At 38.5% G+C, this 21,515-nt stretch overlaps 1 protein-coding gene across 20 annotated transcripts in view; it reads left to right on the forward strand.

Moving 5' to 3' along the window:
- EPB41 (erythrocyte membrane protein band 4.1) overlaps positions 1-21,515 on the forward strand; it is a 188,472-nt gene that overhangs the window by 83,561 nt on the left and 83,396 nt on the right. For 19 of the 20 annotated variants that reach the window (XM_032863966.1, XM_032863969.1, XM_032863971.1 and 16 more), the window contains exons 2-4: positions 2,300-2,777; positions 7,771-7,983; positions 10,258-10,362. In XM_032863966.1, the coding sequence (XP_032719857.1) occupies positions 2,307-2,777; positions 7,771-7,983; positions 10,258-10,362 (789 nt within the window). In that variant the 5' untranslated portion in view covers positions 2,300-2,306. The remainder of the gene's footprint in view (positions 1-2,299; positions 2,778-7,770; positions 7,984-10,257; positions 10,363-21,515) is intronic. The other variant, XM_032863960.1, reaches the window with a different exon arrangement.

A 21,515-nucleotide genomic window follows, 5' to 3' on the forward strand; every position in this document is an offset into this window, starting at 1 on the left:
GAAGGATGCAAATAAAAGACTGTTTGAAGTGGGGCATAAGTGGTTTTCATATCTGCTAAAACTTTCACAAAAGACTTGTAATTTTTAAAAATGGGTCTTTATGAGAGACCTTGCTGCAAAATCTGTCATATGGGAAGATTTTAATACAGAAGTGGTTTCAGAAGCTTTTCCATAGGGTGAATGATAAAGTCGTATCTGAAACCCGTGGTAAATAATGCTAAGTTTTCATCCTGTCCTCTCTTTATTTTTGGAAAGGAAGTATGAAGTAAACTGATGCTATCAAATCAAATCATTATTCTTCTAGAATAAATAGTAGTTTGATATCTGGCTTTTCTTTCTGGTGGTTTGATTACTTAGAGATTAAAGAAGAAGACTTTTAGAAAAGTCAGTTGCCTACTCCTAATATGAGGAGGAACTGATAACAATTTTATTTCTTTTATTTAAGTACAAATGTAACTCACTCAGGGGTAACAAACAGAATGTAGATTGGTTGGTAAATGTTTTAAGTAGTGTTTATAAAGACTGAACTGCATATTTTATTAGCATAGAGTAATTTTTGTGACTTAGTAAATGAGAATAGAAAATGTGCTTTGAATTTTTTATTGCTTAAAATATTTTCATATTTTTATTGCTTAAAGTAATTGCCAGGAGAAGTGCATCATAGGTAGAGAGTACAGCAAGTGTGAAGAGCCTGAGAAAGTAATGAGCTAAATATAGCTCATTAATTTGGATTGTGAACATTCAAATAAAATTACTTCATCTAAATAACGTGAAGCAGATGTGAAGAGAATGTAAATGCTACTTTTTGAGTGGAGTGCTTTTAAGTATAGGAGTGAATCAAAGTGTAAGATCATTAATAAATAGTCAACTTTATTTCCTGGTGTCACAGAAGTTTCTTGTGTGTTGGTTGTCCTCCTCCTCCTCCTCCTTCTTCTTCTTCTTTAAGATTTTATGTATTTATTTTAGAGAGAGAGAGAACATGAGCAAGGGGAGGAGCAGAGGGAGAGGGACAAGCAGACTCCATGCTGAGCACAGAGCCCAACTCTGGGGCTTGATCCTAGGACCCTGAGATCATGATCTGAGTTGAAGTGAGACGCTTAACCAACTGAGCCTCCCAGGTTCCCCTGGTTATTCTTTAGTAAACTAGATGTGACAATGTTCTTTAGCTATGATTGTGAGACCTGACTAATAATGCTGGGATTTTGAGATCAAGAGGCTAGAAACCAACAGTTTTGAAATATGTGAGCTCTGTAGCATGCCTGCCTTCTCTCTTTTGCACTCAGCATTTGCTTTCTAAATCTGTCTTCTCTAAACTTTATTTTCTTTTTAAGATTTTATTTATTTATTTGAGAGAGAGACAGAGATAGCAAGAGAGAGAACAAGCTGGGAGTAGAGGGAGAGGCAGACTCCCCTCTGATGAGGGAGCCCAATGTGGGGTTCAATCCCAGGAGCCTGGGATCAAGACCTCTGCCAAAGGTAGATGCTTAACAGACTGAGCCCATCCCTGATGTGGCCAGGCACCCCTAAATCTCTCTTCTCCATTTTGTTTCTTTATTTTTCTGTTATTTTTCCATTTTTCTCTATCGTAATAATTTTACTGTCTATTCTTAAAAATGCTGACCATGGAAAGTCATATTATTCAGAAGGAAAAAAGGTCTTAAGGAACTTAAAGAAGGATACTTCTGCAAGAGACTGTAATTTAGTATTATAACTTGAAAATGTAAGGATTTTTTGATGATTATTTTAATCAGATACTTGTCATTGTTTTCTGATAAATGATCAGAATTCTCATTTGCTGTTCTTAGTAGAGAAGTCTATGCATTTTAAGAAATATAAAGAAAAAGAACAATAAAGAGTTGGGGACCTTTTAATCTCATAATTTCTTGGGGTATAGAGATGTTTGCAAGAATAATTCCTGCAAACTTTACACCTTTATTACATTGATACCCTCAAAGCATGCTAAAAAGCATAAGATCTTTTTAGGAAAGATAAAAGGGTATTTGCTATGTATAGTCAGAGCATTGAATTTGAAATATGCATTTCACTAAGTTGGCCTCAGGGGTAAGGTAATTTCTCCATGTGCATATATTTAGCAAGTGACAGCATTAATAATTTATTCGGGATGTATAGGTGAGATATTTTTGTACTTTATTTGAAGGTCTCATGCTTAATGGATTGGAGTCCTGTCTGTGGGTGATTCAATACCTAAATATATTAATTTTGGCACACTTGACATGATTTAGGGTTTTGCCTACAGTAATCAGTTTTGATTATAAGAGTTCTCCTCTCTTTTTAATAGCAACATCATGACAACAGAGAAGAGTTTAGTGGCTGAAGCTGAAAATTCGCAGCACCAACAACAGAAGGAAGAAGGTGAGGGAGCCACAAATTCAGGCCAACAAGAAACTCAGCTTGAGGAGGCTTCTCAGGAGGCAGCTGAGGGAGATAATCAGTGTGAGCAGAAGCTGAAAACATCTAATGGAGATACTCCTACACATGAAGACTTAACCAAGAACAAGGAGCGGACATCAGAAAACAGGGGCCTGTCACGGCTGTTCTCCTCATTTCTCAAAAGGCCTAAGTCTCAGGTTTCTGAGGAAGAAGGCAAAGACGTAGAGTCAGCTAAAGAGAAATGTGAAGGAGGTCAGAAAGAGATAGAATTTGGAACGGGTCTTGATGAAGAGATCATTTTAAAAGCCCCAATTGCAGCTCCTGAACCTGAACTCAAAACAGACCCATCCTTGGATCTTCATTCATTAAGCAGTGCAGAAACACAGGTAAGGATGTATGAATGAGGGAGGTGTGTGATGAAGACTGTATTGACTGTATTTTTCACTTAATAACATTTGCCATGATTTTTTACTAACCAGTTGACTTAGGCATTGATAAGAATAAATAACATGAAGCTTTGGAATTTCTGTTGTGAAAAAATTACCCAAGTAATCAATGGAAACTTGACTTTTTAGAAGATGCACTCTATACTTTTATATTTACATTTTATAGAGCAAAGAAAACAAAATGAAAGAAGTATTTATCAAATGGGTTTTTTCAGCCTATATATCAATTAGCTGTGATAATAGAACAAGTCCAAGATTTTTTTAATGAACATATGATGTATTATTTGCTTCAGGGGTACAGGTCTGTGAATCATTAGTCTTACACACTTCACCGCACTCACCATAGCACATACCCTCCCCAATGTCCATCACCCCCCACCCCCTCAGCAACCCTCAGTTTGTTTCCTGAGATTAAGAGTCTTTTATGGTTTGTCTCCCTCCCTGGTCCCATCTTGTTTCATTTTTGACTCCCTACCCCCCATGACTCCCTGCCCTGTGTCTCAAGTTCCTCATATCAGAGAGATCATATGATAATTGTCTTTCTCTGACTGACTTACTTTGCTTAGCATAATACCCTCTAGTTCCACCCACGTCATTGCAAATGGCAAGATTTCATTTCTTTTGATGGCTGCATAGTATTCTATTGTATATATGTATGCCACATCTTCTTCTTCTTTTTTTTTTTTTTAAAGATTTTATTTATTTGACAGAGAGAGATCACAAGTAGAGAGAGAGAGAGGAGGAAGCAGGCTCCCTGCCTAGCAGAGAGCCCGATGTGGGACTCCATCCCAGGACCCTGAGATCATGAGCTGAGCTGAAGGCAGAGGCTTAACCCACTGAGCCACCCAGGCAGCCCATGCCACATCTTCTTTATCCACTCATCTGTTGATGGACATCTAGGTTCTTTCCATAGTTTGGCTTTTGCGGACATTGCTGCTATAAACATTTGGGTGCACATGCCCCTTTGGATCACTACATTTGTATCTTTAGTGTAAATACCCAGTAATGCGATTTCTGGGTCATAGGGTAACTCTGTTTTCAACCTTTTGAGGACCCTCCATGCTGTTTTCCAGAGTGGCTGCACCAGCTTGCATTCCCACCAACAGTGTAGGAAAGTTCCCCTTCCTGTGCATCCTCACCAACACCTGACTTGTTAATTTTAGCCATTCTGCAAGTCCAAGATTTTTAATGAGAGGTGGGAAAAGGTGAGGTGGTTTAAAGTTCATTTTGTTGGATTTCTTAGGAGTGGGACAGTTTATCTGCAAATGTGGGTCCTTTTATGAAAGTCCTCAAAAAAGCTATGTAGTAGATTCAAGCTATCCAGAGGTATGTCCTAGGTTTGAGCCATGCCTGCCTTATTGTTATTGTTTTCTCCAACCAGATCGTATTACCAGAGTGTTAGTTATAGATAAGGAAGGCTAGCCCTTTATATCACCTTTGATATATCACCTACTACTGTAATATACAGTAGCTTGGGGCCTTAATTGTGTCACAGTTATGCTTTGCTATTAAGAGTGATCATTGGGTCAGCAGCACGGGAGCTTGTTGGAAATGCAGAATCTCGGGCTCTACTCCAGACTTGCTGAATCAGAATCTGTATTTTAACAGAGATTGCTGGGTAATTTGATGCACATTAGAATTTAACAACACATGTATAGCACATACAAAACATGGGTTGGGAATTTATCTGTCCAAAAAAATATTCGAAAGTATTAGCAGTATAACTGAAACTATTTTCTAGGAATCCCACTTGTTTTTAGCCTTAAAACAAATTAAAAGCTATTTTAAAGGGGTTTTTATTTTTGAAGGATAGTGAGCATGCTTTTTAGAAGCCAGTAATTTTCATCAAAACCTTGTGGATCAGAACCTTGTAGGTAAGGGTTTATTTGTTTAACTGTATTTCCTTTTTTTTTTTTTTTTTTGAGAATGACAGACGTTTTTATTTTTTTTTAAAGATTTTATTTATTTATTTGACAGAGATCACAAGTAGGCAGAGAGGCAGGCAGAGAGAGAAGAAAGGAAGCAGGCTCCCTGCTGGGCAGAGAGCCCGATGTTGGGCTCCATCCCAGGATGTTGGGCTCCATCCCAGGATCCTGGGATCATGACCTGAGCCAAAGACAGAGGCTTTAACCCGCTGAGCCACCCGGGCGCCCCTGACAGACATTTTTTTTTTTTTATATTTTATTTTTTATAAACATATATTTTTATCCCCAGGGGTACAGGTCTGTGAACTGCCAGGTTTACACACTTGACAGCACTCACCATAGCACATACCCTCCCCAATGTCCATAACCCTACCCCCCACTCCCAACCCCCCTCCCCGCATCAACCCTCAGTTTGTTTTGTGAGATTAAGAGTCACTTGTGGTTTGTCTCCCTCCCAATCCCATCTTTGTTTAACCATATTTCTATATGTGTGATAGAGTTTCACTTGAGTGGTCCTTTTCTATCCAGATTTTTAAAAAGTAAGTTTGCATCATAGGACTGTACCAGTCTTTATGTCTGGTACCTTGGATTTTTCAGAAGCCATGTCAGTTTTTACTGTTTATTTATTCATTCAACACATATTTATTGAAAACCTACTATGTGTGCCAGACCCTAAGCTGGATATAATTGGTACAATATGACAAAGAGGTTTAAGATCATGAGTTCTGGAGGCAGACTGGTATGTAACTTATTAACTGAATGATGCTGGATGAGTTACTTTAACTTCTCGGGCTTCAGTTTCTTTCTCTCTTTTCTTTTTTGTTTTTTAATTTTAATTCCAGTATCATCAACATACAGTGTTATATCAGTTTCTGATGTATAATATAGTGAGCTAACAATTCTATACATTACTCAGTGTTCATCATGATAAGTATTCTTGATCCCCTTAGCCTATTTTTTTTTTTTTTTTGCAATTGGGTTGTTTTTACTTTTTTTTTTTTTTAAAGATTTTATTTATTTATTTGACAGAGAGACATCACAATTAGACGGAGAGGCAGGCAGAGAGAGAGAGAGAGAGAGAGGGAAGCAGGCTCCCTGCCGAGCAGAGAGCTCGATGTGGGACTCGATCCCAGGACCCTGAGATCATGACCTGAGCCGAAGGCAGTGGCTTAACCCACTGAGCCACCCAGGCGGCCCATGTTTTTACTTTTTTCATATCATAAACTTAATTTCTTTTTAAAAAATTTTAATTCCAATGTAGTTAACATGCAGTGTTATATTAGTTTGAGGTGTAGGATATAATGACGATAAAGTGAGTTCATATAAATAATGCTTTTAGAATAGTAACTGACCGATTTTAATTGTTATATAGTGTTGTTGTTATAAAACAATCATAATCCCTATTCTTGATGACATTTTATAGTCTAATGGAAGAGACAAAAAATTAGTAAATACAAAGTATTTATTATAAGAAATTTTAAGAAAGCAATAAACAGGGTACTGACATGAATAGCAGACTGGGGATATGATAGGTAAGATAGCCAGTTGAAGGACTCTTTGAAGAGGTCACATTTAAAAGGGTCACAAAGGGGGCACCTGGGTGGCTCAGTGGGTTAAAGCCTCTGCCTTCGGCTCAGGTCATGATCTCAGGGTCCTGGGATCGAGCCCCGCATCGGTCTCTCTGCTCGGCGGGGAGCCTGCTTCCTCCCTCTCTCTCTGCCTGCCTCTTTGCCTACTTGTGATCTCTGTCAAATAAATAAATTTAAAAAAATCTTAAAAAAAAAAGGGTCATAAAGGATGGGAAGGAGCCTTTTAGACCACCTCTGATATCTAATTCAGGAGCTAAATAATTAAGTCCTTTTTCCTTTATGTCAACCTTATATTCTGAAAGAAAAGATTTAATGAGGTTTAGTTAAGAATCTTTCAGCAGTTTTATTATGTTGGAAGTAAGAAAGTATGTGTCAAAATGTTGTTTCACTTACCTATAAAACTTTGGGATGACTTCATGATAACCTTAGGAAACCCAGATTTCAATGTCTCTTGCTTCTTAGAATCTTCTTCCCATTGGGCATGATTGATAAAAGGTAGAAAAGAGTTGACTGGTAGTTACATTTGTTAGCCTAGTTTATATGTTGTTTTATGCTCTAAAATTGGTCCCAAGACTCTCTCTTAGCCATTCATAAGATTTAGAATATGTGATAAATCACATCTCATTTTATACTTCATAAAGGTACCTTGCTAAAATTGTAGAGCATAGGGCAGAGATGGTAAGGTTTTGATAAACTTTAATAATATATAATGGTGGGATGCCTGAGTGGCTCAGTCAGTTAGGTGTCTGCCTTCAGCTCAGGTTACCATCCCAGGGTCTTGGGATCGAGTCCCGCATGGGGCTCCTTGCTTAGTGGGGAGCCTGCTTCTCCCTCCGCCTTCTGTTCTCCATGCTTGTGCTCTTTCTCTCTCTGAAAAATAAATAAATAAAATCTTTAAAATATATATAATGGCATAGTCAGGAAGAATATATAATGCTGAGAGCCATATATACGCCTGAAAACTTCATTTGTTGATTTGAAAGATGGATTCTACCTGAGAAGTTTTGAGGATAGCATAGTGTATAGATCTTTTAGGAGATTATAATATCTTTTTTTTTTTTTTTTTAAGATTTTATTTATTTGTTTGACAGAGACATAGTGAGAAAGGGAACAGAAGCAGCAGAAGTGGGTGAGGGAGAAGCAGGCTTCCCTCTGAGCAGGGAGCCAGATGCGGGGCTGGATCACAGGACTCTGGGATCATGACCTGAGCCGAAGGCAGCCACTTAATGACTGAGCCACCCAGGTGCCCCTCATAATATCTTTTATAGATAATTTATTTAGTCTTAGTATCACTTATATTTGTTTTAACAGTTTTTCTAATTCACCACATTCATTGGTAGCATTATTATAGTTATTAAAATGTACACAGCATATTTTGTGAAATGTGTTTATTACTGACTTGGTGTCATGGTTATGCAGCCCGCTCAGGAAGAACACAGAGAAGATCCAGACTTTGAAACTAAGGAAGGAGGAGACCTTGAAGAGTGCTCTAAAATAGAAGTAAAAGAAGAAAGTCCTGAGTCAAAAGCAGAAAGAGAATTAAAAGCTTCCCAGAAATCCATCAGAAGACACAGAAACATGCATTGCAAGGTTTCTTTGTTGGATGACACAGTTTATGAATGTGTTGTGGAGGTGAGGGCATTTTAATTTCCATAGTCCTAATTCTTACCTATTCTTTGGTAGGGTTGAGTAAGTAGTTCTAGTGACTATTTCCAGGGACTGAAATGTTAATAGGGATTTTCTGGAAGTGGAGGTCTGGAACGATTATTACTGAGTCTTACTTTCTTCTCCAGTTTTGTCTATATCTGCCAAAACTTGTCAATCAACCATGTGTTACTTTTATAATCCAAAACAATTTTGTTTAAAAACAATTGGTTATTATTTATAGAGTGACCTGCCATGACTAGATTTCCCAGGTAGCCTTGATTTCTGATATTAAGTCTAGCTATCCTCATAATTATATTTGTGAAAAAGTTACTGGCTGGTCATTTCTGCTGTCCCAGATGTAAACTGTAATAAGCCCTGGTTTATTCAATCCATTTCTTTAGCACTATGAAATAGGATATAAAAAATTTAAGTCAAGTAATGCCATTTTTTAGAATACTTTATTGTTTTCTGAAAAAATAAGTGATAGAGTCAGGATTGAATAAAAATGTGTTACTTGGTTATTTTTTGCTCTTTCAAGACAAGTTAAAATCCCTAAAAATCTACTAATCATTTTTTTTAACTGGAGAGTAATTATCAGTTATGATATGATTGATATTAAGCAATGTGATTATTACTAATAATAGCCTTTATTGATAAAACATATATAGTTCACATATATTTGTATTTTAGGTAATTAATTTTGAATTATTTATATGCAAATGTAAATCTATCAAAGCAGTAATAGTCTAAAATATCACCCTGTATCTATCAATAGACATTCCCTCTCCAAGTTTTAAAAAAGAAATCAAGAAAAATACAGTATTGCACTTTGAAAATAGCTGCTATCCTGTTAACCAAGGACCTGTGGTCTGTTCTTTCTGCTTCTCTCCACTACCTAGTTGAGAGATGGGAAAAGCTATTTCACACATTCTTCCCATTTCGACCAATGTCCAGATCTGGGTTCTTTTTACCTGAAACATTTGGGGGCAGATATGTTTCAGAATTCAAAATACTTTGGTTTTAGAAAGGCAGTAAATACTTTGGCTGCATATTTCATAACACACACAGCAGGGTGTGTGGCAGGACCAGGATTCATTCTAAGACAGGTACATAAAGACCATAAATAGCCTCGTAATAGTTCAGGTCAGAATTTGCCTTCAAATGAATTTTGGAATCTGCCCCCCCCACCCGAAAAGCCTAAAATTTTACTTTTTAGAGCTTCTGGATTTTGGAATTATAAATAAGGGAGTAGGGGCCTGTACATGAAGATTCCCCAAATCAATTCTGTCATTTGGAGTGAAAACATAAGAGAGAAAAAAATGAAGAAAATGATTACAATAGATGAATTAATCTGAAAATGAATTAATAGCTATATGAATTATTAAGTCATTAAAAATAACTGCTCATGGAGAGGATGTGTGTGTGTCAAAAATGATTTCTAACTTTTTTGAAGTATTTTAAAAAATATATTTCTCAGAGGTCATTGGCATGTTTGATTTTTTTCAACAATTCCATTAGGTACGATAGATATAAATAGTCTTACAGTTTTACATATAAGAAAGCTAATGTTCAGAATTATTAATAGAGTTGATCTAGGTTGTAAATGGAGGAGCCAGGACTTTTGACTGTCCTATTTTAGCCTCTAAGTTAGGCTAAGTAGGAATATTAGTACCCAAATTTGGCAGTGGTTTTATTTTCTTGGTAAAGAAACCTTAGAAAATGATTCATAGCACAACTAAAAAAGCCACCGCAAGTGGTAATGTCCGTAGGGTATCTAGACTTCATGCGTTTTTCAGCAAGGAGCTGAGACATAGCTCATTCTCTTGGGGCATTTGGTCTGAGAACGGCTGCAAGTCTGAATGATTTCCATAGTCACAATTAACTGTCAGTGTTGACATTAGAGTCAGTGAATTTAGGTGGTCATGTTGACAGCAGCCCATAGCAAACTTCAGGAAATACTGCACCAAAAATAAAGATTGTGATGTTTAAGATGGAGGCCGGGAATGGTTGATGAAGGGAAGGTAAAATTTTGCCTTGACTTCTAGCACTATTTCCAAGCCACTATAAGTGTGCTGCATATTTAAGATGACAAATTAAGAAACAGGATTTTTATAACCCATATTGTTCTACTTCTACCATATAAACCATCTGAAAAGTGGTGGTAACCAAGGATAAAAGAGGAAATTGGGAAGTAACATTTTTTATTTGATGATAAACACAAGAATAAGAGGAAACCTCAGAATATGTTTGTCTTTGCAGAAACATGCAAAGGGGCAAGATTTGCTTAAACGAGTGTGTGAGCACCTCAATCTTTTGGAAGAGGACTACTTTGGTCTAGCCATTTGGGATAATGCAAACTCTAAGGTGAGGAGACTGTCAAAATACTTGTTTAAATTCTTTTATTGTTGTTAAGTGTATTTATGCCTGCCTCTCCAAGATGAAATATATTTAAGAGTTATTCTTGCCTATTCTTGTTTCTCAGATTTTCCCTCTAGAACATTTTAAAGAAAAGACCATTACTGATGTGTTCTTTCATCATTGAGAGAGAGTATCTACTGTACTATCTTTTTAAAGGACAGGGCAAGTAGAGAGCTATGATGTCCTGATTAGCAAGTAGATACCAATAACTTCATATATTATGTAATTAATATTGTATCTGATAGGTTCATAATAAATACTTGTTGAATGGATGATTATCAATATTATAAGATAATTATGATATATAGTTATAATTTGAAACATGTTATTGTTTGAAACATATTCTAATTTGAAACGTATAATTTGAAATATATTATTGAAACAGTCCTGCAATGAATCTGACATTTTCTTCTAGCCCAAAGGGAAACCAGTAGTTAACTTTCGAAAGAAGTAAAAGAAAGTGTGAGAACATGGAGGAAGAAGGAAAGGTTAAAAGTTAGGTATTTACTTCAGAAAATTTGAATTATTTCCTAAGCCAATTTACTGAAAATCATAAATATTTAGCTTAAAATCTAGTGATAAAAACTTTAGTGCAGCTTAACAAGTCTTTGCAGATGCTATCCTAAATGATATGGATAGGGCTGTGGATAAAATAGACATGGTCCCAGCCCTTTGGAACTTGGAATTTAGCGTGATGAGTGTTACACAAGAGGAAATACAAGATGTCATGACAGGGTATGGCCAGGGAAGTCTTTTCTGGGGAGGCGACGCTTGAGCCAAGAACTGAAGGATTAAATGGGCAAGTGATGTGGAGAAAGAATGGCTTGTAAAAATGCCTAGAATTAAGAGAATGGCGTTGGAGAAACTAGGAGCCTGGCTAAACACAGGGAGTGAGGAACAGAGAAGGAGATTAATCTGAATTGGTTTTGTTGATTATTTAAGGTAACTTAAATTTATTAAGAAAAGTTGAGGGGCAGCAGCCTTTAACAACCGCAGACTCTGTAGTTTGGATTTTTTGAGTTAGAGAATGCAAGCTAGACGACATGGAATTTCCCTTTGCCTAAATGAACTCTATTTGTAAAATATACTAGTAGTTACCTAGTAGTTTACAATAGTTTGTCCTTCTATGTGAGTGACTGTTGGTTTAAGCAGAAGAACTATGTCTACCAGCACTAGGTTAATATTATTCTTTAAGGACTTGATCTTTGTCCTTAAAGGCTCAAACCAACTTGTACTTAAGTCTCTAAGTTCTATTAATAAGGGAAGATTGAAGGTAATTAAAAAACAAAATAATATCCCCCAAACTACAGTGAAGAACATTCAGCAGCTGTGAGCTCAGAAATTCTCCAATGAATCAAGGAAAATACTCTGAAAAGTATTTTATGTATATAAGCTCAGTGAGATAAAGTTCAGTCTTTTTACACTATGGGTGCAAAAAAAAAAAGAAAGAAAGAAAGAAAAGAAAAGAAAAAAGAAAAAAGAAAAATCCAAGGTTGATTTGAGAATAATTGGGAATGCTTGAATTTGGCATGTTGGTAAAATCACTGAGTACTTAATATAACTGGAAATAATTTCTATGAACCACACATAGTTACATTTTGAGAAGCTAGCACATTCATCTAGACATTCAGGAGAGGAAATTCTTTTCCCCTTGAAGCTGAGCTTCTAGGGCCCACATTGCTACAAAAACTTTCAGTTGCATTGATAACTTTTCACTATTGTTGGTCCCATCATACTTGTCCCGTCAGCAGGTTTTATTTCCTTTATAATACTTTTCAAAATCTTTATAAGCAAATATTTAATTCCTTTATTTATATTCATTTAAATACTTATGTGTAAAGTGAATTAAAAGTGGCTAATATAAAAGCTGAATAGCAAAGTATAAACCCGGCTGTGTAAAAAATGGCATTATTATCCCTCTTCGATAAAATACTTCTATAAGAGAAAAGCTGTTGTTTTGGAATCATAATCTAGTTTCAAATTCCCTGATAGTTGCTAAGAGCGCCTTTTGGGGAAGTCATTGGGCAAGTGAATGGGAAATATCATATTCAAGGCATTTGTTAGGTTTGTAGTAGGGTCCATGTTCTTACAGGATATCCAATAGGAACATGATCAGAGGTAATGAACTGTTCTGTATTTTCTGCTTCTAAATTCATTGTGACCAACCTCCAACTCTGAGAAATAGGTCAATATTTTCTTTGAGTTTTTCTTTGGATTAAAATAAGGGTCTTTGGGCTGATTCAGGAAGTAGGGCATAGAAGCGAAAGTAGGAACTTGCCAAGCAAATATTGTACAAAAATGAATTTGGAGAAGACTTACCTTAGCATTGTCAGGTTAAAAGGCCATTATAGTAGCAAAAGCTATCTTGGTGATGACAGTCCTTCTTCAATATGCTGTCTCTTGAGTCATACTTATTCATTATGGATGAGTTGCTCTCTCTGCTCATGCGTAACTGTCCCTGGTATTTCTGTCACCATCATCCTGAAGATTTGATTTGCCTCATTCATGTGATGTTTCTCCAATTTCCTTTGTCCTAGCTTTTCCTTATGTTTTGATAGAATGCTTCTTCTGAGAAATGGCATGCGAGACATTATCTTTTTGAGATATTATATGTCTGAAAAATGTCTTTATTTACCTCCATTTGATTATTAGTTTGGTTGGGTATAGAATTTTACACTTGAAGTTATTTGCCATCTTAATTTTGATGGCATTGCTCTATTTGTCTTCTGGCTCCCAGTGCTGCTATGGAGTAGGCCAGAGCCATTCTGATTCATGATCTTTTATGTGACCTTCCCTTTGTAGAATTAAGCTAGTAGAATCTTACTGTCTTCCTTCCTCCATTCCTCCCTTCCTTCTTTCCTTCCTTCCCAAAATGGAGGATCCAGTTTAACTTAAAACAGTAAGGAGAGACCCTGTTTCCCCACACTCCTCACCAAACTACAATGGTAGCAGACTTTTTACTTTTGCCATATGAAGAGGAGGGGAAAACTGGAGTCAGGACTTGCTTTGGAACCACAGCTCCAAGTCCATGGTTTGGAGCCCAGTGCTAACTCTCTGTGAGTGACATCTTCCCCTCCCCAAAACAGGTGAGGAAAGAGTTCCTCAGCCTTGTAAGTTCAAGCCCAGATGGAGCCAATCTTCTTGCCAGCCCAGCTTAGAAATGCCACCTTTTCTTTATTTACCCAAGCTGGTGGCAGAGGGGACCATGAGCTAAGGGGAGGGCTCGCTCATGTTGCCTCAGTGTCAGCCTGTTGCTGGCTGCCTTCATGAACCAGCAGGATGCATCTTTGGTCAAAGGCCTAGGTGCAGCTTGGAGCAGCGATGGTGGGCTGTGGCCTGGTTGCCTGGTGCCATCGGGGGTCATGACACAGGCTTTGTGCAGCCAATCTGGAGGGGAATGAAAAAGTCTTGGAGCAGTGTGGACAAGGATAGGGGTGGACATTGGTGGCATGGTGTGTGTGGCCGAGGGCTGCAAGCTTGGAGGGATAGCAGAAGGTCTTGGGGTGATTGGGACACAGAGGGGGCAGGCGCCGGTGTGTACCAGCCAGTACATGGCCACTTGGTCTGGTAAGAGAAGGCCTTGTCACAGCCACAGCATTAGTGCCGGCACTGGGCCGGGGCTGCTGGCGGTGCAAGGAAGGCGCCCTGCAGAACTGTCAGGCCCTAGAACCAACTGGGTTTCTGCAGTGAGCCCTGGTGGGGTGCTCCTTTCTTGGTTATTGGTTCCTTGCCAGTGGGACCAGGATCGGTGTCTCTAGCTGCGGACTCCTCATCTCGGCCCAGCATCCTGCTGGGCCAGGAACCCAGAGGGAGGTAGGCAACACTGGCGATTATCAGGCTAATGGAGATTGGGCTGTAGGGCCCCGGTCTTGGTTTAGTCCCAGTCCACTGATGCTGTGTGAACTGCTTCCTTCTTCTTCTTCTTTTTTTTTTTTTTAAGATTTTATTTATTTATTTGACAGAGAGAGATCACAAGCAGAGAGGCAGGCAGAGAGAGAGGGGGAAACAGGTTTCCTGCCTAGCAGAGAGCCCGAAGTGGGGCTTGATCCCAGGACCCTGAGATCATGCCCTGAGCTGAAGGCTTAACCCACTGAGCCACCCAGGTGCCCTGAACTGCTTCCTTCTTGTTGCTTAATTTTATCCCCAGTGTGGAGGGTGGAGGGGGACCTGTGGAAGGGCCCTCCTGCAGTGGCTTCTGCAGCCACTGACATGCCTTGGACACCAAGGAATTGCTGCGCCTGTCACACTATTTGATTTCATTGTAGTCACCATTACCTACGCATATCCACTGTCAATAAGCCACATTTCCAGATATGCTCTTTAGAATTATACAGAGATTCACGAAATGATTTAATGTGTAAAGCCATTCATGTTCGTTAGTCATTTATCCAAATTTTCTGTGATTCTGAAAACACAAAGGATACTAGAGTTAGGACATCTCCTGGGGCTCAGTCCCCTCATTTCAGAGATGAGAAGACGGAAGCCTATAAAGGCAGCGTGGCTTCCTCCCAGCTACACAGTCCATTCCCTCCTGAAATTCCTTGCTTCTTGCCTCTTCCTACATGATTTCTTCTTCAGCTTTTTATTCATTTTGTCTTTGTTTCTCTGATTTTGTTTCCTAGCTGCAGAATTAGTTCCTGTTCTATTACAAAAATTCAACCAAGTAAATATTAAAGACCTAATTGGCCTTAGTCATCATTTCATGAATTGGGCAGTGTGCCACCTAGCAAGTAGAGGGGAGCTCTGAGGGCCTAGAGGAAAAGTTTTTTAAGGTAGAGAGGGAATGGAAAAGACGAAATTATTAACAAAGACTCCCCTGTCGAAGCCAAGGTCCCCCTCCAGGAGGAACAGAAAGAGTCTGTTAGTAAACATCTTAGTGCTGACCAGAAAATGTCCATGTTGATTAGTTAAAGATTACATTTCTTGGTGGTTGAAACTGTAGTTAGGTTAGATATTAGGTCTTGGTTTACTGACTTGGGGCCTTAACCTAAGTGATGCCAATTTTGGGCTTATGGTTTTCTTTTTAACATTTCTCGAATTTTAAGGGGAAAAATGCGAACCGTAATACACACGGAGATGACTGTCCTCTTTCCAGTCCCAGTCTGTTGTCTGTTGTCTTCTTTTGTGTGTAAAGATTTATCCTTTGTGTTTGTAAGTTCTCTCCTTAAGAACTTCTGGTTAGGGGCACCTGGGTGGGTCACTTGTTAAGAGGCTGCTTTCGGCTTGGGTCATGATTCTGGGGTCCTGGGATCAAGCCCTGAATTGGGCCCTGCATTAGGCTCCCTGCTCGGTGGGGAGCCTGCTTCTCCGTCTCCCTCTGCCTGCTGCTTCCCCTACTTGTGCTCAATCTCTCTCTCTGTCAAATAAATAAATAAAATATTTAACAAACAAAACAAACCAAAAATGAACTTCTGGATCTTTGCGTTTTGTTTGTATGCAGTTGGGTACCTTAGAAGGGAGGAAAGTTAATCGAATTGACTTTTTCCTCACAGGGCATGGCTTACTTGCTCTTTCCTTATTGGCTGCACAATAATAAGCCTGTTGCCAGACAGTCTGACTGGAGAAAAGAAAAAGCAGTTAGAAGCAAACTTCTATAGCCCTATGAGACATTTATTACCACTATGAATCAAAGTTATATGATGAGTTAAATAGTTGATTCCTACATTTTATTCCTGCTTTGTTGTTTATGAATGAATCAAGGATTTTTTTCCTTGGAGAAATGTCACCCACATTACTTCCTCCCCCACCCCCTCCAAATTCCCTCCCTAAGCAAAAATCTTGAGCTCTTTTGGTAAATACTAAGAATTTTATTTTTTTAAAGATTTTATTTATTTATTTGACAGAGATCACAAGTAGGCAGAGAGGCAGGCAGAGAGAGAGAGGGGGAAGCAGGCTCCCTGCTGAACAGGGAGTCCGATGTAGGGCTTCATCCCAGGACCCTGGGATCATGACCTGAGCTGAAGGCAGAGGCTTTAACCCACTGAGCCACCCAGGTACCCCAATACTGAGAATTTTAAATGAGGAGTTCATTCAATTCAATGGCATATGGTCTTCTTTCTCTTTTCTTCCATTTTCTGTGTGGATAGATTTTCTTACCTTAGGAGTCAAATTTTCAACTCTGAGCAGATCATCAGTCATAGCCAGGAGGGTCTTTTACCTTGCAAAGGCAAATAGCAAACACCATTTGAGTGAATATTAAATTAATAGTGTGAGGCATTTAACTTATAGTCATCTGAAAGAATGCATTGTTTTAAATTGATTCATGAGTAGTTTTGAAGGCAAGTACAATAATGATTGTGTCTTTATTGTCTGGTAAATCAGAAAGACTAAAATGAATTTTATAAACACACTTGGAGAGTAGGAGGATGTATTTGGGATCTTGTCTTTTGCTCTGAAAATTTGGTTTGACATCTCTAGTGGATTTAAATGTGGCTTTTTTTTTTTTAACACTTAGAGTCAGATCTAGAATTACTGCGCTATTGAGTTTCTATAAACATCTTGGAGCAGTGATTTGAAGTCAACATCCTAACAGAAGCATAAACAATGGTTGTTCCTCAAGTTAAGGAAGACAGATTTGTGGAGCTTATAGATAAGTCTTTTACCTCAAAAGACAAGGATGTGTCTAGATCACTTATATGTATGTGCAGGGTTTTAGGGCATCCAGATAAAGGTAGCTGATGGCCAACTCAGAGCATGTTCTTTCTTAGGGTTTTTTCTTAAAACTTTATAACGTGGGGTGCCTGGGTGGCTCAGTGGGTTAAGCCTCTGCCTTCGGCTCAGGTCATGATCCTCAGGGTCCTGGAATCGAGCCCCACGTTGGGCTCTCTGCTCAGCAGGGAGCCTGCTTCCTTCTCTCTCTCTGCCTGCCTCTCTGCCTACTTGTGATCTCTGTCTGTCAAATAAGTAAAAATCTTTAAAAAAACAACGACAAAAAAACCCTTTATAACCTAAGGTTATAATTGCCGCAAAAGATAGAAAAGTTCTATTCATTTTACTTACTTATATGACACTGCTTATATCTTGGTAGCATTTTTCGTTTGTTTATTCATTTATCCATCAAACATGTATTGAGTAGACAGCATGTGCCTTGTGCCAGGCAGAGCTGTAAAACATGTAGTTTCTTTGCTCAGGGAGCTCCCAGGCTGACGAGGGGGCAGCAGTAAGATGGGCACCCACAAAGAAAGGTTTTTCTGTGAAGGTAATGTAAGATCTGAATTATAAGAGATAGTCGGGAATATTCCAGATGGAGAAATTGGGATAGAGTATTCCAGATGAAAGAGACAACAAGCGAGAAGGTGTTTTAAAGTAGGAGAGTAAATGGGAGACCTGTAATTTTTCAGTTGGATGAATGGAGATCTATATCCGGCTAATACTGTTATTCAGCTCTATTATTCAGAAACTTTTTTTTTTTTTAAGTTTTTTTTTTAAGTTTTTTTTTTTTTTTTAATTTGACAGAAAGAGACACAGTGAGAGAGGGAACACAAGCAGGGGTAATGGGAGAGGGAGAAGCAGGCCTCCTGCAGAGCAGAGAGCCTGATGTGAGGTTCGATCCCAGGACCCTGGGAGTATGACCTGAGCTGAATGCAGAGGCTTAACGACTGAGTCACCCAGGCAGCCCTAGAAACTTTTTTTTAAGCTCAAGAAGGAATGTGATACCTTTTAAAGCACAAACATAAGTTCTGTTTAAGATGTTAATTTAATAAGTAAGTAAATAAATGTTAATTTATTTAACTCACAAGAAATGATCAGCAAAACAGACCCTTAAAAGGGAATCCTTAGGAGTGCCTGGGTGGCTCAGTGGGTTAAGCCTCTGCCTTCGGCTCAGGTCATGATCTCAGGGTCCTGGGATTGAGCCCCACATCAGGTTCTCTGCTCAGCAGGGAGCCTGCTCCCCCCTCTCCCTCTGCCTACCTCTCTGCCTACTTGTGATCCTTCTCTCTCTGTCAAATAAATAAATAAAATCTTAAAGAAAAAAAAGGAATCCTTAAAAAAAAAATAAAAGGAATCCTTGCAACTGAAAGTATTCAAATAGAAAATTATCCAGAATTGATATTTTGGGGACGTCTTAAGATCCCTAATAAGAGGACATCTGGGCGGTTCAGTCTGTTAAGTGCCTGCCTTCCACCCAGGTCATGATCCCAGGGTCCTGGGATCGAGTCCTTCCTTGGCCTCCCTGCTCATGCGTGCTTTCTCTCTCTCTCATGCTCTCTCTCTCAAATATATAAATAAAATCTTTAAAAAAAAGATCCCTAATAAGATAAGAATTCTATAACTTTTGTCCTCTCAATATTTTGTTATTTTATAAGTTAATTCTGATCTCTTTCCCTTAGGTATAACCCTCTCTTTCACCTCTCCTTCAAAACTAATTTCTCTTGAGAAATTAGTTTACATATAACTATCTCTAGTTCTTCACTGCTTATTAGCATAACATAATACAGGAAAGTGTGTAAATCATACGTGCGTATTTCAAAGAATTTTTACAAAGTGAACACATCTGTGTAAATACCCAGAAGGTTAAGAAAATAGATATTGCCAGGACTCCAGAATCCCCTTTTGTGCCCCTTCCCAGCCCCTCCCTCCATCCCCTAACCGTCACTACTCCCACCCTACGCATTAAAAGTAACAAATGTCTTCCTGACATCTATCACCACAAGTTAGCTTTGCCTAACTTTTTACTAACTTTAAAAAGTTAGCTTTTTAAACTGTGTTGTAAAAATGAAACCATGCATATATTCTTTTAGGTCTGGCTTCTTTTGTTCAGTGTTGTGTTTTTGAGATTCATCCATGTTGTGAGTAGCAATAGAACATTCCTTCTCATGTCTGTGTAAAAGTTCATTGTTTGACTCTACCACACTTTATGTATTCTACTATTGATGGCTGTTTGGCTTGTATATAGTTTGGGCTCTTAAGAATACTGCTGCTAAGACATTCTGGTATATGTCTTTTAATGCACATCTTTCTTTTCTGTACCATGGACTTCATCCTCTCAGGTCGTTTAGATGATCAGTATCAGCACAATTTCTTGAGTGCTGGTTATGTGCTTTTTATATACATCAAATAATTTAATCCATAAAAACTCTGTGAGGGAAGTAGATTTAAAAAAAGGATTTATTTATTTATTTTAGAGAGAGAGAGAGAGAGAGAGTGAGTGGAGGGAGGAACAGAGATAGTTCTCAAGCTGACTCCACACTGAGCAGGGAGCTCAGCGTGGGGCTCGATTCCAGGACCCCAAGGTCATGACCTGAGCTGAAACCAAGAGTTGGATGGGTAACTGAGCCACCCAGGCTCCCTGAGGAGGGTAATTTTATCCCAATTTTATATATGAGAAAAATGAGACTTAGATGATCTTATATAAGGTTACACAGCTAGTAAATGGTAGAGAAGTTGAGACAGGATTAGAACTCAAGACTGTATACCTTCCAAGCCTGTACCCATAACCATTATTCTCTTCTGTACCACAATTATCATTCTCAACTCAACCCCTCATTTCGTCTTCCTTTCTACAGTCCAGCTTCCTGTAATTCATGTCACTCCTTTGTTTTAAATCCTTCAGTGGCTTCCCCTTGTCTGGAACTTGATAAAGTCCAAGTTTCTTACTGTGAAATACTGTGTCCCCCATGATCTGACCCTTACCATTCTCTTCGTTTTGTATCTCCCCTCCTCACCTCTGTGTTCCAGCTATGCTCACCTACATGTAGCAACTGAGTATTATGTTCTCTTATACCCTGTGCCTTTTTATTTACTCCCTCTTCTGTTTTGCCTGGCAAACTTGTTTGTCCATGAAGATGGGGTTTAGGTCTCCCAAATATTCTCTTGAGAAATATTTCCTAACTGTCTCTTATCCCCAGTCCATTTTTGGTGCACATCCTCTGTGCTCCTAGAACACCCTCCTCATAGTGCTCTCACACCTCACTATCATCCTCATTTTCACACCTAGAACGAACGAATCAATTGTTCACTATCCACCTCTTCCATTAGACTGACATCTCCTTGAGGACAAGTACTATTTTTGAATCCTCTTTTGAAACTACATTGCCTAGCACATGGGGTCTCTCCTCAAATGTCTGTTGGCTAAATAAAATGCTGTGAAGTGAATCATTTAAATTGAGCATAAAAGTACCTATTCTTGGGACTACTGGGTGGCTCAGTCGGTTAAGCCGCTGCCTTCGGCTCAGGTCATGATCCCAGGGTCCTGGGATCGAGTCCCGCATCAGGCTCTTTGTCCAGCAGGGAGCCTGATTTCTCTCTCTGCCTCTGCCTGCGACTCTGCCTGCTTGTGCTCTCTCTCTGACAATAAATAAATAAAAAATCTTAAAAAAAAGTACCTATTCTTGTACACATTGTTTTTTATTTGGATTTGGAGGTCTAGATACTGAGGCCATAGTAATTTGTTTGGTAAGGTCACTTATACTGTGGAGTCACATGTAACTGATACAAATTTGGGTTTGCCCTCTTTATGTCAAATTGGTGGGAATTCTAGCTCCAGAGTCATAGAAAGGCTGAAAAATCCCTGTAAGAAACTTGGCAGCTTCAGGTTACCTTGGGGGATTTCTTTAAAAAATAGTGGAAAATATAGAGTTGCCTCATTATGGTGAGAGATGTTTCATTCCAAAGTGGTAAGAAGTAGTCTTTGTTAAGACTTCTGGGTTGCGTGGTATAAATGATGATTCTCAGAGTTTCCACGAAACTTATTAATTGGTACTTTTGAAGTCTTCCTTTGCCTTTGGACCTACAACAACTTAAAGTTCTTTAATCATAATGAGAAATGAGGGTTACTGCCTTTCTGACTGGGCTTAAACAAATGTGTGCTTAGTTTTTATTCTAAGGAACAATTTTATATTAAGTGGTATATTTTTAACACATCTTAATCTTCTGTGTTAATTGTGGGGAAAGGGAACAGAAAAAGGAATTAATCCTCCCTGTCATGCTTATTGTCTCTTATGATGACTACCTTAAAAAAACAGTTAAAGTAGTATATAATCAAATATAAGATTGTGGAATTCAAGTTCATTTCTTGGGTAGGGCAGATAGAATTGTAACTTTGTGCTTTTTGTCTTTGTTGATAGAGGATGAGGAGGGGTACTCTACTCTCCTTTTCT

This window comes from Lontra canadensis, unplaced genomic scaffold (genome assembly GCF_010015895.1).
Source record: "Lontra canadensis isolate GAN:19392208 unplaced genomic scaffold, GSC_riverotter_1.0 scaffold25, whole genome shotgun sequence".
Lineage (NCBI taxonomy): Eukaryota > Metazoa > Chordata > Mammalia > Carnivora > Mustelidae > Lontra > Lontra canadensis.